Source organism: Cheilinus undulatus, linkage group 12, assembly GCF_018320785.1.
Source record: "Cheilinus undulatus linkage group 12, ASM1832078v1, whole genome shotgun sequence".
Lineage (NCBI taxonomy): Eukaryota > Metazoa > Chordata > Actinopteri > Labriformes > Labridae > Cheilinus > Cheilinus undulatus.
In genome coordinates, this window is record NC_054876.1 from 737,942 (window position 1) to 754,816 (window position 16,875).

General features: G+C 40.7%; 1 protein-coding gene across 1 annotated transcript in view; it reads right to left on the reverse strand.

Annotated features, from left to right (window-relative positions):
• Window positions 1-16,875, reverse strand: part of LOC121519176 (zona pellucida-like domain-containing protein 1) — a 30,363-nt gene that overhangs the window by 4,311 nt on the left and 9,177 nt on the right. Inside the window, 4 exon segments of the mRNA XM_041802003.1 lie at window positions 13,604-13,703; window positions 14,243-14,405; window positions 16,523-16,603; window positions 16,711-16,812. Of these exon segments, the coding sequence (XP_041657937.1) occupies window positions 13,604-13,703; window positions 14,243-14,405; window positions 16,523-16,603; window positions 16,711-16,812 (446 nt within the window).

Genomic DNA, 16,875 nt, shown 5'->3' on the forward strand with positions numbered 1-16,875 from the left:
AAAGAGTGGAACATTGATTTTTTATTTTTTATTTTTTCAGTGGTCAGGGTTGAAGTTGTTGAAGAGATTTGAGTCAGTGAAAGTTAAAAAGAAAAATTGAAAACTGAGTATTTTATTAACAGTTTCCTGTATGTCCAGAATATGGACATACAAGGACAGATGGAGCTAAAGAAAGGAATTTGGCACACAAAAAAAATTCAATGCATCAAAATCAGTTTTACTACTAATCACTGACATGGCCCAGACTGTATTTATTTTAAAAAAGGTTTTTTATCTAGATAATTTTATATGGGAAATATGGGGTTTTTGTGTTTTTTTACCATAAAAAATAACAGTGACATGGTGTACAATAACTGTCATAAAAAGGGTGTAGAAACATTGATTTTTTTTTACTGGTCAGGGTTCAAGTTGTTGAAGAGATTTGAAGCAGTGAGAGTAAAAAAAAACGTTGAAAAATGATTATTTTATTGACCCTTACTGCACGTCTGATTTCTGGACGTACTGGCCTCAACCATGCTTAAAATGACAGGGGAGCGAGGGTTAAATGTTGACCCTGTTAGGCCCTCAGGTTAGACCTTAATACAGAATCCGGCCCCTTCTATGATTGAGTTTGACACCCCTGAGAGAAATTCTTTGATTCTTGATGTATTTTTAAGATGGTGATATGTGGATTTTGTAACTGACTTTATGTGGCTGTTGAAATTCATGTGTGAGTTCATGAACACCCAGATTTCTGGCTGGTTTTTACATTTGAGTATCATTAAGTTAAGGTAAGCACTGACTATAAACCTCTATTCTTTAGGGCCAAAGACGAGTATTTCATAAATTTTTATTTTGGCTCACCCATGTAGTAATTATCAGGGAGTGTATTCATGTGATAACCCTTAGAGAAACAGTTCTGTGGCAGCTGAGTACGCATGAATCCAAGCGAGCAGCAGCATGTAGATATTAAAGGCAATAGGACCAAGGACTGATCCCTGGGGAACCCCACATATCATCTCAGAGTCATAATTACCAAAGGACAAACCAAAGTCCTGTTTTCCAACAGACGGTGCCACACTGCTTCAGTTTTCTGTGGTCACCTGTGCCGAAAGCAGCTCTGAGATCAAATAAAACAACAAATAACTGAAACTAAAGCTACACCCTAGCACAGATGACTTTCATAATAACAAAACTTCAATATTTATTCAGTTTCACCTCCATCACTGATGAACCAGGCTGATGTGAGCCTTCCCTGCTTTGTGTTCTTGAAATCAGGTCCACATAAATGTCAGAAAACCTCAATATCGATTTCCAGAGAAGAGTAGAGACCTCTATCAAGTCCAAATATACCTAATTTAAGAGGATGTTAGTCCATTTTCCTTTGACAGCATCCTCAGCAGTGATCTCCTAACACCAATTTTAACAAATCACCAAAGTCACAGTCCTGCGTCAGCTTTCCTGGTTCTGCCACATAATCACCCGCACTCTGCATAACTCTGGTGCCCTCTGTTGGCACTAAGATGCAATAACATTCCACAGTCAATTCATAACACAGGGTTGTTTTCCCAGTTACATGATTTTAGGATGTTACTGAAAATCTGTGCATATTGATAATCATAAAGATGGCACCATTTTCTAACCGCTACATCCAAGCAGTCTTCTGAAAGATATCAAGAACACTTGGAGCAACAATGTGGCGTGTAAATAGTCGGACAGACAGAAACAACAGTTCTAGTAATAATTTCAGGGGAAAGGACGGCTGTATAGTTTTCAGAGTCTCTGTTTGTAAATCTCAGTCTTGTTCTTTACTTGCCCTCCCTAGTGGGGGTTTTTTCTTACTTTGGTCTTAACAGATAGATGTTATCACTAACTTCAGAACAGACATGATACCACTGAGAGAGCCTGAAGGTAAAGCTGGTGCTCAACACCAGTACTCCTAATGAAAAGTACCACCAGTATGGCAGAGATGTGGAAAAGAAAATTCCTGTGTGTCCCTGCTAAATCTGACTTTCTTTGGGACAAAGCTCCTCCTCAGTAGAAACCCTTTGTTTACTGGCAGTTATGTGGACTGTGAGGGGGCTGCCTGCCTGGGGCTGTTTTAAGGCTGATAAACTGGTTCTGTGTGTTCTTAACATGCAACCTGCAGCTCTTACATGCAGGAAGCATGAGCAAACAGGCACCGACTGCAAACACTACTGGACTCCACAGAAAGACAGAACAGCTTTGCTAGAGTCAGACTCTCCCTGCATGTGTCTGTAAAATGTTAAAGTTATTTCTATCGCTGAAATAGCTCCTTTCTATGCAGACACACATCAGAGAGTGAACTAAAGCATCACAAACAAGCCTGAAGTCACAAATGAAAGATGACACACAACCTCAGATGTATCAGACACATTCTCAGCCTCACTCTCTCTGAAGAACACTAAAACACTCCACACGTTGGTTACCCACCCAGAGTGATTCAACAGGCTGACTGTAATAACCTTCTCCAGAAAACTAGAAGATACAAGCCGGTCTCAGCCTGGTCCTACTCCTGGTCCACATACAGAGCCAACACACTGAAGAGAAACCGGACCATCATTCTAGGAGAAGCCTTTTATAGATTTGGAGTCAGTTCATGAACAAGAAATAAATGATTCCCTTCCTACAGGCACACGTCTGCAGGTTTTTATTTTTAGATTTGTCACATCATACAGTACAAATGAGGAAAAGACTGTGTGTCCTGTTCACGGTCCTTTAGTCTAAATCTGATTTAATAGTTTACATTTTCTGATAAAAACATCCTTCCATTCAAGAACTGATAAAAACTAGAACCTCAGAGTCACTCAGGCCTAACCTGACACGCCAGATGGAGCTTTACGGGCCGTTCGGAGCAACAAAACATCGTAGCCCAAAAACCGAGATGCGCCCCCACCGACGAGCAAGCTAAACTCCATGGAGCAGTGTTTCTCAACCTTTTCAGCCCATGACCCCCAAAATAAAGGTGCCAGAGACCGGGGACCCCACTGGACCTGAAGGTGGATGAACACAGCCGTGCACATTCAAGAGAAGTAATATGGAGACAAAACCGCCCATAAAGGGGGAAACTGGGAGAGCTTTCTGGGGCCCAGCCAAACTGGGGGCCACAGAAATCATGGTCTATTGTAAAGTTAAGCTGTGGTATTTTATATTTAACCTGAATAATAACCACTCTTATGAAAGACACACATTTTAATTCATTTGTGTTGTAAGTAGCTCTCTTTCAAAATGTAAATCCTTTTGCTGAAAACAGAACTAAAATACATTAAACATGGCTAAAATGGGTTCTTAATGGCAAAAAAATTGTGGCAAAGGTGGTGAAATTGGATTTTAAAACTAGCAAAAATGGGTTAGAAGTGCCAAAAATTCAATAAATGTGGCAAAATAACCAAAAACAAATGGCAAAAACAGGCATATTAAGTGGTAAAAAAGGAATCCAGAAGTGGCTGAAATAGCATTAAAGTCACAAAAATAGGTGGAAATTTGGTGGAATGGGATGAAAATTGATATAAACTGGCAGAAAAAGGTTTGCTGAGGCAGAAATATTCAGCTACTGGCAAAAATGGACATATGAAAATTATGAAATGTGGTTTAAAAAGTGGTAGAGGGGTTAATAGTAGCAATAATGTGCCAACAGAGCCAACAAAAGGCAGAGAGTTGCAAAATTTGTTTAAAAGTGGAAAAAACATGCAGAAAAAAATGTGGCGGAAAGGGTTCAAATTTGATGAAAATGGGTTTAAGTTGCTAAAATGTGTTAAAATTGTTGACATTGGTGGGAAAAGTGTTGAAAAGGGGTTAATATTTGGCAAAATTGGTGTAAGTGTAATTTAGAAAATATTCCTAGTTTTTTTAACGTATCTGGAGACCCCCTCTCAGTGTCTCATGACCCCAAAAGGGGTCCCGTCCCCAACGTTGAGAACCCCTGCTATAGAGAACTGCATAACGTGAACCATGGCGTCTGCAGACATGTCAGTATCAGGCGTAACATGTCCACTTTTGTAGTTTTTGAAAAGAAAACAACTCCCTGCTGTTCTTTGTTCTTCTTTAAATGTAGAAATGTTGTTCTGATAAAACTGGCGTTTTAGCAGCATCCACGCTAATCTCCTCCTCCATCACTGCACCAGCTCTCCACCGCACCCAAAAGTACTGCCCCTCGTCACTGATTGGTCCTGTCACTTTCTAACCAAACGGTTCAGACAGGAGCTTTGCAAGATGGATTCACCAGTGAGAAACAGAAACGGCCGAATCCATCTGCTTTGTAAGGTTAGGAAGATGTAGCATTGGTGCTAAATCTCACTGTGACCATCCTTTCTAGATTTAAAGTCTCAGGTGAGTCGTGCTTCTTCAGAGAGGGCAGTTTTTAGACAAATACAGGCACATACAGTACTGTGAAAAAGTATCTGCCCCCTCTCTGATTCCTGACTTATTTACCTTTTTATCACACGTAAATGTTTCAGTTCATCAAACCAATTTTAAAATCTCACAAAGACAACCCAAGTAAATAGAAAATGCAGTTTTTGAATGATGATTTTATTTATTAAGGGAATAAAAATCCAAACCTGTCCCTGTGTGAAAACGTAATCACCCCCTGAACCTAATAACTGGTTGTTCCATCCTTGGCAGCAGTAACTGAAATCAAGCGTTTGTGATAACTGCTGATGAGTCTTTCTCATCATGGTGGAGGAATGTTGTCCCACTCTTCTTCTCAGAGTTGTTTTAACTCAGCCATATTGGAGGGTTTTCCAGCATGAACTGCCCGTTTCAGGTCACACCACAGCATCTCAGTTGGATTTAAGTCCAGACTTTGTCTTGGCCACTCCAGAACCTTCATTTAGTTTATCTCAGCCATTCAGAGCTGGACTTGCTGGTGTGTTTCAGGTCTTTGTCCTGCTGCATAACCCAAGAGCTCTTGAGCTTGATGGCGTGAACTGATGGCTGGATGTTAGCCTTCAGGATTTTCTGGTAGTCAGCAGAATTCATGGTTCGATCAATCACAGCAAGTGGTCCAGGTCCTGAAGCAGGAAGGCCCCAGACCATCGCACTGCCAGCACCATGTTTGACTGTTGGCATGATGTTCTTTTGATCAAATGCTGTTGTAGCAGAGAGAATCAGAGTGCAGAGGCTGTGATCTCTGCAGCCTCTCTCAAAAGTAGCTCAACTCCTCCCCCTCTTTTTGTTTTAAATAGTTTCCTTCCTGTTTGCGCACTATCACCTGGTCATCTTGGTGTCCAGTGAATCGAGGTTTATAACTTCTAAAACATTGTTGAACACATCTTAATTGTTTTACTGGAAGTTAACATTTGTATCCATCTTTTGTATTGGTATAAAATGGGATCAAGGCTAGCTGGGTGAATGTAGCTACCTGTGCAGGTATGACAAACTGCATATTGTCGACAAAAATGTCTGAAAGAATTACATATTTACTACATTTTAATGACAGTTTAATGATTCTGGCTTTTAGATTACAGACACCACCAGCTGCTGTTTGGCCATTAGGTTTTGTTTTGGTTTGTTCTGTTTTGTCAGCATTTTATTGAATTGTAATTAAAATAGTCTTTTTAGCTGGTTTTACATAGTTTTAATCATTTTTGTGTAGCTTTTTCTTTCTTGTCCCCTACAGTGCAGTGGTTGCTGGCTAGCCATGGAGGCCAGGCACTCTGGGTGGTTCCCTGCACCTTTTTGTTGTAGTGATAGGCGCACTGGGACACAGTAGTCTGCACCTGTTTGCCGTGTTTGCAGTGAGTTCACGTGTGGTGGGTAAGAGCACTCCTAGGACACTTCCTTTGGTAGACTGCCTCCCTCTCGCTAGCTTCCACTCACTCCCCCTTCCCTTTTTGTTAGTTTTAGTCACTTCACCTGCAAGTGTTTTATTAAAGACCAACTGTTAAAAGAATAAATTGTAATAAAATTTTAATACATCCTTTCCATAATTTCAACCTGAAATTCATTGCCCATATCTGACTCCTTTTTCTTTCCGCAGACACTTCCAGTTACGAGATTTATTTTTGCATTTAAACTTATAAATAAATTTTGATTTGCTCTTTGAACCACGCCTCTGTCTTCCTTGTAGAGTTGAACCTGTGTTTGCCTCTTATATATTATCATACTTTGCCTTTGTGTTTGTCAGCAGTGGTTTTGGCCTTGGAACTGTCCCATGACGCCATTGTTGCCCAGTGTCTTTCTGATGGTTGAGTCATGACCTCTGACCTTAACTGAGACCAGTGAGGCCTGTAGTTCTTAATACATGCATTAATAATGTTTGAAATATGAGCATTTTTCACAGGAAGAGCAGAAATGTAGATTTGTAGGTTTAACAGTCATGTAGTCAGGGATGTATTAGTTTGGGTTTGTGCCTGAGGTTTTGGACCAAAAGTTTAATTTTTGAAGATTAAACATCATTTAAATGTAAAAGGTTTTAGATTTTAGAGATGTCTGATGTTATTTTCATTTGTTTGTTGTTTTTTTGTTTTTTTGTTAAATTTTGGCCTGTGGGGCCCTGGTCTTGGGATCTGTGTTTGTTATATTCCTGCCAACATCTGCAGTCGAATATTCTGTAGCTGACATGCAGAAGCACAGCACCATCTTCTGGTTAATCTCAGTAATTACAGAAATGTTCCCACGCCTCAGAGATTCATTTGACATCGTGTTTTTATGAAACTGTCCCAGCTGTTCAGAGGAAATGCTCCATATAAGACAGATTTTCTGCCCTTTTGTAAGAAACAGAGGGACAGTTCTTTCACACTGAGGTATTATTCTGACCTATCCAAAAAGAATGAATGCTGAAATTAAATAAAAAGGTGTTTCAGGGGTGAGCACATTTAGTCCTCTTTAAAGGCTATGACTGTTTTTTAGATTGAATTGGACAGATTGTGGGCTGCACGGCGGCGCAGGGGTTAGTGCTGTTGCCTCACGGTAAGAAGGTCCCTGGTTTGCTTCTGGTCAGGGTCTTTCTGTGGGGAGTTTGCATGTTCTCCTGTGCACGCGTGGGTTTTCTCTGGGTACCCCGGCTTCCTCCCGCCATCAAAAACATGCTTGTTAGATTAACTGATCACTCTAAATTGACCGTAGGTGTGAGTGTGAGCATGCCTGGTTGTCTGTCTCTAAATGTCAGGTTGACCCCACCTCTCGCCCAATGACAGCTGGGACAGGCTCCAGCCCCCCCACGACCCCCAACAGGATAAGCAGTATAGAAAATGGATGGATGGATGGACAGATCATGGGTGCCATTCGAAGTAAACATAAAACCTGTAATGATAAAATTAGAGCAATATTTTACACAGCACCCCAACTTTTTTGAAATATCGGTTGTATGTCTCCCAACTGAGCCGTGCTCTTCTCTCAGTCTTTATCTCAGATGTTTTTCATTTAAATTCCCCTCAGTTACAGTGACTTATTTACAGTCAGCAGTGGTTTTCATTGGCCCTGCTGCCAGAAGCACAATGACAGCCAGGAAGGACTCCCACAGCTATCCCAAGGCCCATCCTGGCACCCCAGTCTGAGCCACCGCTGGATGTAGCTGCTCACAACACAAACAGAGCAAACAGGCTGTTATTCCACCTCCATAGTGTCTGGAAGCAGTCACAAAGTCAGAGGAAACATGGACAGCAGTGTGCAGAAGTTTTAGGCATGTTTGGGCCAAAAATGGGCCAAAAAACAAAGTCTGCAACTTTAGTGTGGTGTAAAGGATGGATGTAGTGAGTAAGCCTAGCCTAGGGCAGGTGTGGTAAGTCACAGCGGTGTTCCTTCAATCATACATGAGTACGACAACTACACAACAATAGAAAGTCTTTATCATGCTCTGCAGTGGATAAGAATGTGGTGTGCCTGGAGTTTTTGGCTCCATGTTAGGTGAACTTGGGCAAAAAAATCATTGAAAACCAGCGGCCCATGGTACTGCAGGTTGTAGGGTTGCCATGAGCCATGGGTCCCTGGTTGTGCTGTGGATGTTGCAGGGGTCTCCAGGCCTATTAACAGCCCTAAAAGGCCCAGACAAAAGAGCTGCAGTCGAGCTTGTCCTTGGCTGTCCTGCACCACAGATGTGTGTGGATGTGTGTCCAGTCCTGGGAAGTGATGAATCCTTACATGCCTAAAACTCACGCACATGACCTTAGGGTCTATTCCTCCTCATTTATCACTCAGACATGAAGGTGAAATACTTCACCTTCCTCCTTGGATGTCAGTGCTGAAAGAGATGGATGAAAGGAGCTCATCAGTTATTTCTGAGTTATGTAACTGACCAAACATTTGCTCTAACATTCAGACCTGAATCATATACACCAGATTTTAGTGTCATAAACACTCAGTTTTTTGTTTTTCAGTTAAACTCATGGATGGTTTTGTGTCTCAGGGCTCTGTAGCACCCTATCATGTAATAATTTCCTGATAATGTAATAATGCCTGATAATGTAATAATGCCTGATAATGTAATGACACCTGATAATGTAAAAACGCCTGATAATGTAATAACGCCTGATAATGTAATGACACCTGATAATGTGATAACGCCTGATAGTGTAATAACGCCTGATAATGTAATGACACCTGATAATGTAATAACGCCTGATAGTGTAATAACGCCTGATAATGTAATGACACCTGATAATGTAATAACGCCTGATAATGTAATGACGCCTGATAATGTAATAACGCCTGATAATGTAATGACACCTGATAATGTAATAACGCCTGATAGTGTAATAACGCCTGATAATGTAATGACACCTGATAATGTAATAACGCCTGATAATGTAATGACACCTGATAATGTAATAACGCCTGATAATGTAATGACACCTGATAATGTAATAACGCCTGATAATGTAATGACACCTGATAATGTAATAACGCCTGATAGTGTAATAACGCCTGATAATGTAATGACACCTGATAATGTAATAACGCCTGATAATGTAATGACGCCTGATAATGTGATAACGCCTGATAGTGTAATAACGCCTGATAATGTAATGACGCCTGATGATGTAATAATGCCTGATAATGTAATAATGCCTGATAATGTAATGATACCTGATAATGTAATAACGCCTGATAATGAAATGACACCTGATAATGTAATAACGCCTGATAATGTAATAACGCATGATAATGTAATAATGCCTGATAATGTAATGACGCCTGATGATGTTATAATGCCTGATAATGTAATAATGCCTGATAATGTAATGACGCCTGATAATGTAATGACGCCTGATGATGTTAAATGCCTGATAATGTAATAACGCCTGATAATGTAATGAGCTGATAATGTAATAACGCCTGATAATGAAATGACACCTGATAATGTAATAACGCCTGATAATGTAATAACGCCTGATAATGTAATGACGCCTGATGATGTTATAATGCCTGATAATGTAATAATGCCTGATAATGTAATAACGCCTGATAATGTAATGACGCCTGATGATGTTAAATGCCTGATAATGTAATAACGCCTGATAATGTAATGAGCTGATAATGTAATGACGCCTTATAATGTAATGACGCCTGATGATGTTATAATGCCTGATAATGTAATAATGCCTGATAATGTAATAATGCCTGATGATGTAATGAAGCCTGATAATGTAATGACGCCTGATGATGTTATAATGCCTGATAATGTAATGACGCCTGATGATGTTATAATGCCTGATAATGTAATAATGCCTGATAATGTAATGACGCCTGATAATGTAATGACGCCTGATAATGTAATAACATCTGATAATGTAATAAAAATTTGCACTTAACTCAATCGAAAATGTAATGAAACCAATAATGTAATAACTTCACCAATAATGTAATAAAATATCCTGACTGATATTGTAATAACATTTTTACTGATAATGTAATACCTTTTTTTCCAAACCTGATAATGTAATACTTGACAGATAATGTAATAAATTTCATTACAAAACATCTTTCAGTAATACTTTATTTGAAGAGGGTTTACATAAGCATAGACAGCTCTTTAGTCCAGCTTCTGTGTGGTCAACGCTGTAACAACTGTTTATTCCCATACTACATACTGGTAAACAACATTATGATGAGTAGCTTACAAAATGAAACAGAACTGCTTATGAACATTAAGAGGGTATTAAGTGAGCTAACATGTGTAGACTAGTAGTATGAATGTCTGTGGAAGCATCAGACTAGTTAACAGTGGTTCATTTAACTTACTGTAAACCAAATATAAATTCTAGAGGTTGGACATCATAACCAGTTAGCCCAAAAATTTCAAGAGAAACATATGAAAGGTAGCAGAGAGCTTTGCAGAAATGATGTGACATCAATAAAACAGGATTTAAATGGACATAAGACCTTAAGACAATTACTTTCACCACTAAAAGATTGTATACTTTCATAGAAACAAATACAACTCCAGAAACCCTGTATAAACCCCCAAAAAGGAGTGTGAAAAATGACCATGTCAGTTGTCATCAAGTTCTGTCATTTTGATGCTGACATTTTTATTTAACCTTTATTTATACAGGTAAACCCCATAATATACTCTGTAGTATGACAGTATGTCAGCTGACCACTATGTCACTTGACAGAGTAAGATGTCAATTTAACATTGAAAGTGATATAATAAGCATTTCTGAGTGGATATGTAGGCCTGTGTTTATGTCAGGTGTCATGTAATGTGTATGTAGGTGTTATGAACGCTTATGTATACCCTCTTCAAATGAAGTGTTACTGAAAGTTGTTTTGTTGGATTGTGGTTGATTCATGAGGTAGTGATTTGTTGGAAATCTGTGAAGTGAAGAGGTACGTTTAGGGGAGAGTTACCTGGGGTCTCCAGTGCTGCTCAGAAGTTTATCTGAGCTGGAATTCTGGTCTCCCAAGGAGGTAAGTCCATCGCCCATTCAGTAAGACCAGGATGTAGTTGCATGTCCCTGAGTATTTGCACATGTGCATATGGCTGGATGGTATTCATGGTCTGCAATTTAACCCAATAGTCATTCTGTTGTTTCAAATCCAGCATATATAACATTCTTAGATTCTTAAAACACAAAATTTAGAACTCTGGACTGAAAATGAACGTATTTATTACATTATCTGTCAAGTATTACATTATCAGGTTTGAAAAAAAGGTATTACATTATCAGTGAAAATGTTATGACAATATCAGTCAGGATATTTTATTACATTATTGGTGAAGTTATTACATTATTGGGTTTTATTACATTTTTGATTGAGTTAAGGGCAAATTTTATTACATAATCAGGCATTATTACATTATCAGGAAATTATTACGTTATAGGGTGCTACAGACTCTGAGGATCACTGAAATCAGTCTCAGGTGCCTGTGATCAGTAGTTTGCCAGGTGAGCCCAATTAAAAGAAAACTACTTAAGAAGGACGTTCCACATTATTAAGCAGGCCACAGGTTTCAGCAATATAGGAAAGAAAAAGGAACTCTGCTGCTGAAAAGCGTCAAATAGTGCAATGCCTTGGACAAGGAATGAAAACATGAGATATTACAGGAAGACAGTCGTGATCATCGTACAGATGGGTTTGTGCAGATAAAGGCATAATGAGGAAGGTTTCTGATGGACAAATTCATCAGATTAAGAGAGCAGATGCTAAAATGTCATTACAAAGCAGCAAACAGGTATTTGAAGCTGCTGGTGCCTCTGGAGTCCCACCAACCTCAAGGTGTAGGATCCTCCAGAGGCTTGCAGTCGTGTATAAACCTACTATTCAGCCCCACCTAACCAATGCTCACAAGCAGAAACGGTTGCAGTGGGCCCAGAAATACATGAAGACTCATTTTCAAACAGTCTTGTTGACTGATGAGTGCCGTGCAACCCTGGATGGTCCAGATGGAGGAGTAGTGGATGGTTGGTAGATGGCCACCATGTCCCAACAAGGCTGTGACGACAGCAAGGAGGGGGCGGAGTCATGTTTTGGTCCAGAATCATGGGGAGAGAGCTGGTAGGCCCCTTTAGGGTCCCTGAAGGTGTGAAAATGACCTCGGCAAAGTATACAGAGTTTCTGACTGACCACTTTCTTCCATGGTACAAAAAGAAGAACCGTACCTTCTGTAGCAAAATGATCTTCATGCATGACAATGCTCCATCTCATGCTGCAGAGAATCCCTCTGTGTCATTGGCTGCTATGGGCATAAAAGGAGAGAAACTCATGGTGTGGCCCCCATCCTCCCCTGACCTTTAACCCTACTGAGAACCTTTGGAGCATCCTCAAGCTAAAGATCTATGAGGGTGGGAGGCAGTTCACATCAAAACAGCAGCTCTGGGAGGATATTCTGACATCCTGCAAAGAAATTCAAGCAGAAACTCTCCAAAAACTCACAAGTTCAATGGATGCAAGAATAGTGAAGGTGATATCAGAGAAGGGCTCCTATGTTAACATGGAACTTGGCCTGTTAAGATGTTTTTGACTGAAATAGCTTTGATTTTAGGAAATATGACCTCCTAATGCTGCAAATTCAATGAATGACCATTTTCACTTCTTTACAACCTATAAAATCTTTTAAAACTTTGTTTTGCTTAATAATGTGGAACGGTGCATTTTGAGAGTTTCGTGTTAGAATAATAATGGTTGTCGTTATGAAGTTTGTTCAAAAACATTTGAGTTATGCTCTAACAGCTGATGACTTTAAAAATATTCTGACTGATATTTGCATTAATATTTAGGAAAATAAGTGAAAAATGTCATTTGCATAATAACTTGGAACGCGGTGTGAAGAGTCTGTGGTAAACAGAGACTGTACAGGAAGTTGTTAACTTTGGTGTCAGTTATTGCCTGTGAACTTCTTATAGCCTGAAGTTAGTTTACAAACAGTGAAGCCAACATTTGAGACCAAAAGGCTCCGTCAGCTGGTAACAGTTCACTGAATTTTAGGATTCAGTCAAGCCAAAGCCTAGATGTCGAGTCATGTAATGAAATGAATAATGATTTACAGAAACAGATCATTTGGACCTGACAAACACGGTGGACCCCAAACAACCACCAGGACAGACACCATGACCCTGAGAGGATGAGGGGCTACATGACAACCACATAGAAGACACCTATGTTCTCTATGACCTCAACTAAAGGGCTGGACATTAGCGCCCACAGTCTGACAGACATCTGCCTACTCACCTGCTAGGTTAGATTTAAGATGCACCAGCAAAGGGGGGATAAAGGGTACTGATTACCCAGGCCCACAGTAGGGAGGGGCCCTTGAGAAGCTTTTATTTTTTCTTATTAATAAGTGTCATTATCGAATCAAAAGCAACTAAGCAGTCAATGACTAAAATTTGTATCAAATAGAGTAAAATAAACACTGGGGGGCCCCTGCTCCTCCCTTAAAAATGTCTCAGGGGTGTAGTCCAGTGCTGCAAAATTAATGCAATTAAATTTAATTTAACAGTAGTAAAAATATTGCTCATAAATGGGGAAATTATGGCTCAAAAATCCATTAAAATACATAGATATCTGTAAAAAAATGATGCAACATTTATTGCTTGGCTAGCCAGTTAAGGAGGGCCCTGTGTGATATGCTTTCTGGGGGCCCATAATCCCTAGCTACGCCCTGCAGCAGCTACAGAGCCAGGCAGAGGAAAGGCTGAGAGCCAAACACACTCACAGTTGTCATTTCTGGTGACGATGGGAACAGCTGAGGACAGGGTGGTGGCTTCTGAAACTCCAGTGGCATGGACTGATCTTTTCCTCCTGTTGTTGCATTTCTGTAGATAGAAGAGGAAACCATAATTTAAAGTAATGGGAGAGGAAGCGCCTGATAAATACCATCATCATTCTCATTAAAGTTAAAGTGACATCTATTATCATTGTAAGTGAATCTAGAGCTTCGTAACCTCAGCTGCTGTAATCACTACTGTCAGCCCTCTCCTCTTTATTATAACGTTGATTTCAGACTGATCAGTTTATCCATGGTTTTTCATGCTCATACTTTTATTATAAGTGGTGTTGCAGCCATGGGTGTATCTTGTTCATTGTTGTTGTCTCTCTCTCTTTATTTTCTTCCATCCTCTGTCCGTCAGTCTCGGTCTGGTCTGGCTCCATGTTTCCTCCTGGTGAAAGGACAGCCTTCCTGGCCTCTGAAACTCTGGTACTGTTGTTTAGGGCTTAGCTCATGCTGAATTAACATTGGATCAGACAAGAAGTCCAGTCCTGGTCTCTTCTTAAAGAGTCTGCATATGACATCATTATGAATCTGCCTAGTGAAGATGGAGGGACTGATGGATTGATTAAATTCTTCACTGACCTTGAAGTGGAGGCAGGTGCTGATCTCACAGAGTCTGGTGATACAGTGAAGGTAGCAGGTGGACACCGTCTGGTTCTGTTGTTCTACGAATCTGAAGGCAGAGAAGGAGAAGCGGGTGTAGTGGCTCTCCTCGTTCTCATGAATGGTCTGGTCTTTGGAGCAGCTGTGGGGTATCAAGAGAGAACAGCGGGGACTCCGGGGGCCCTATAGTATGGCTCATAGCTGGATGTGGAAGTGCCTCTGCTGTTCCCCCTGACGCAGAGGTTGTTTTTACACCATGTGCTCAGGCTGATAAAAAAGCAAATGAACTTGCATCTCTATTTGCACCCTAAGGTGTGTCTGTCTTAAAATGAGGAGTGGTTGCATAGAAAGCTGGCACAAATCTGACCCTAACCTCCTAAACCCTGGTCTAAAGTCTACGGTCTGTGGAGCAGTGATGCTGATATTCAGAGGACAGATAAGAAAAGTGGACATATAACGGTGAGTTTACAGCTGAGCTTGTTCCAGTCTGGATGCAGAGCAGGAAACCATCTCCACAGGTTAATATGAGTGTATTTCATCATGTCTTAGAGAGACAGAGGGCTGAGAGTGTGTGTTCTATCCAAAACACACAGTCACATAAACAGAATTTCACACACTTGCAGCTTTCATGCCAAAGGGGTTTGAGTTCTATTAACGTATATTTAACACATCCTCCTGTGTGTTTTCTGAGTGTCACTATCGTCAGAAAGGTTTCTTGCATCTCAAGCTCATTAGTCCTCACAATCACCTCACATGTAAAGCTGAGTTCAGTATGACTATCCACACCCAGACCTGATTACCGCAGACCTGCTGAATCCAGAAATCCCCTACCTAGAACCAGCCCGACAAAGTGAAGCAGACTTAGAGGTCTAAATAGCAGCACATCATGGCACCATCTAAAGAAACTCAAGAGCAGATGAGAAACAAAGTCTCTGACATCTATCAGTGTGGAAAAGGTTACAGAGACATTTCAGGGCTTTGGACTCCAGCCAAACACACTGTCACAGCACAGGGATGGTAGTTAGATTTGATTCCTTCATGTGTTTTGTCTTGTGTTTCCTGTTTTATTTTGGTGACTTACCTTTTGTCTCTTTGTTTTAGGTCTGTTTCCTGCCCTTTCCCATGTGTGAGTTTCCCCGCCTCTGTGACGTACTTTACCTGTGCCTCATTGTCTCCCCCTCCCTAGTTCTCTATTTAGACCGAGTTTTCAGCCTCACATTTTGGATACCTCTGCCTGATTGTGACTGACTCCTGTGTACTGACCTCAACTCATTAAATGGACTTTGATTTAGCTTTTTGTGACTCTGTCATGCTTGTGGGTCCTTTTCTGGTTCAGTTGTGACATTGAGAGCCATTATCCACAAATGGAGAAAACTTGGAACTGTGTGAACCGTCAAAGGAGTGACCGGCCAACCAAAATGACTCCACTCATCCAGGGGTCACAGAAGAACTCAGAAGAACATCTAAAGACCTGCAGGCCTCACTGACTCAGTTAAGGTCAGAGGTCATGACTCAACAATCAGAAAGAGACTGGAGAACAATGGCATCATGGGAGAGTTTCAAGGCCAAACCATTGCTGACAAAAAAGAACACAAAGGCTCGTCTCACATTGGACTAAAAACATCCTGATGATCCCCAAGAATTCTGGGAAAATATTCTGAGGACTGACCAGACAGAAGTGGAACTTTTGTTAGACCTAGAAGAGCAAAGCACGCCAAATCACTGTTCCCCACACACAGACCACTGGTACTCAGCTGGTGGGTCGGATATTTTTGTTGTTGCAGATAGAGTTGAGCCACCAACCAGATGTCTGTTTTTCTACACCTCACAAACATAAAAACAACTTTCCCCCCATTTCCATATTCTTTTCCTCAGATTTTATGCGGTTTGTCATCTCACAGTCCCCGTATGGTCGAGTCTAGTGCAGTGGTTCTTAACTAGTGGGTCAGGACCCAAATATTCTTTGAAGGACCACTGTTGGTGGATTTCCAGTGCATGTCTGCTAAAAAAGTGTTATAAAGTCTCTGAGGTGCTTTTTCAACATGTTTGATTTTTTGTGTAATTTTTCTGCTCTACGTTTTAATATCTGAGGTCCGAACTGAACTCAAATTAATCTGATTGGTTGAAAACTACCAGAAATCGAGATTTCTCATAAGGAGCTGGTGGTGGTCCTGAGGCTAGACCAGTGGAGAGAGAGCATGCTTTATGACACCAAACCAGGGCCCAGCTTTCTCTGTGGAATGAGTTTGGACTGCTTACGAAACCAAGAGGTTGAAGAAAGTTGAATTGGTTGGATAAGGTGAGATGGAAGCATAGCAGCGGTCCAAGAGGACATGGTACCTGGTGGCACAGTGTGATTAGAAAAGGTGCTTTCCAGCCATCATAAGAGAACTTGTTCAGAGGGGATGAAGATGTTTAAAATATAATCAGAAGGTTGAAGATCTTACTGATTGGTCAGGTTTGATGCTTGCACCTGGACATAGATGTTGGTCCTCAGCTCTAAACCTGTGGATGGTATCACCAGCGGGGAAGTGTAGTTGACATCCTGTCAGGACACTGACGGTTAGTTAGAAATCAGGTCTTTTTGAAGCATGCTGCTTCTTGTGGGCTGG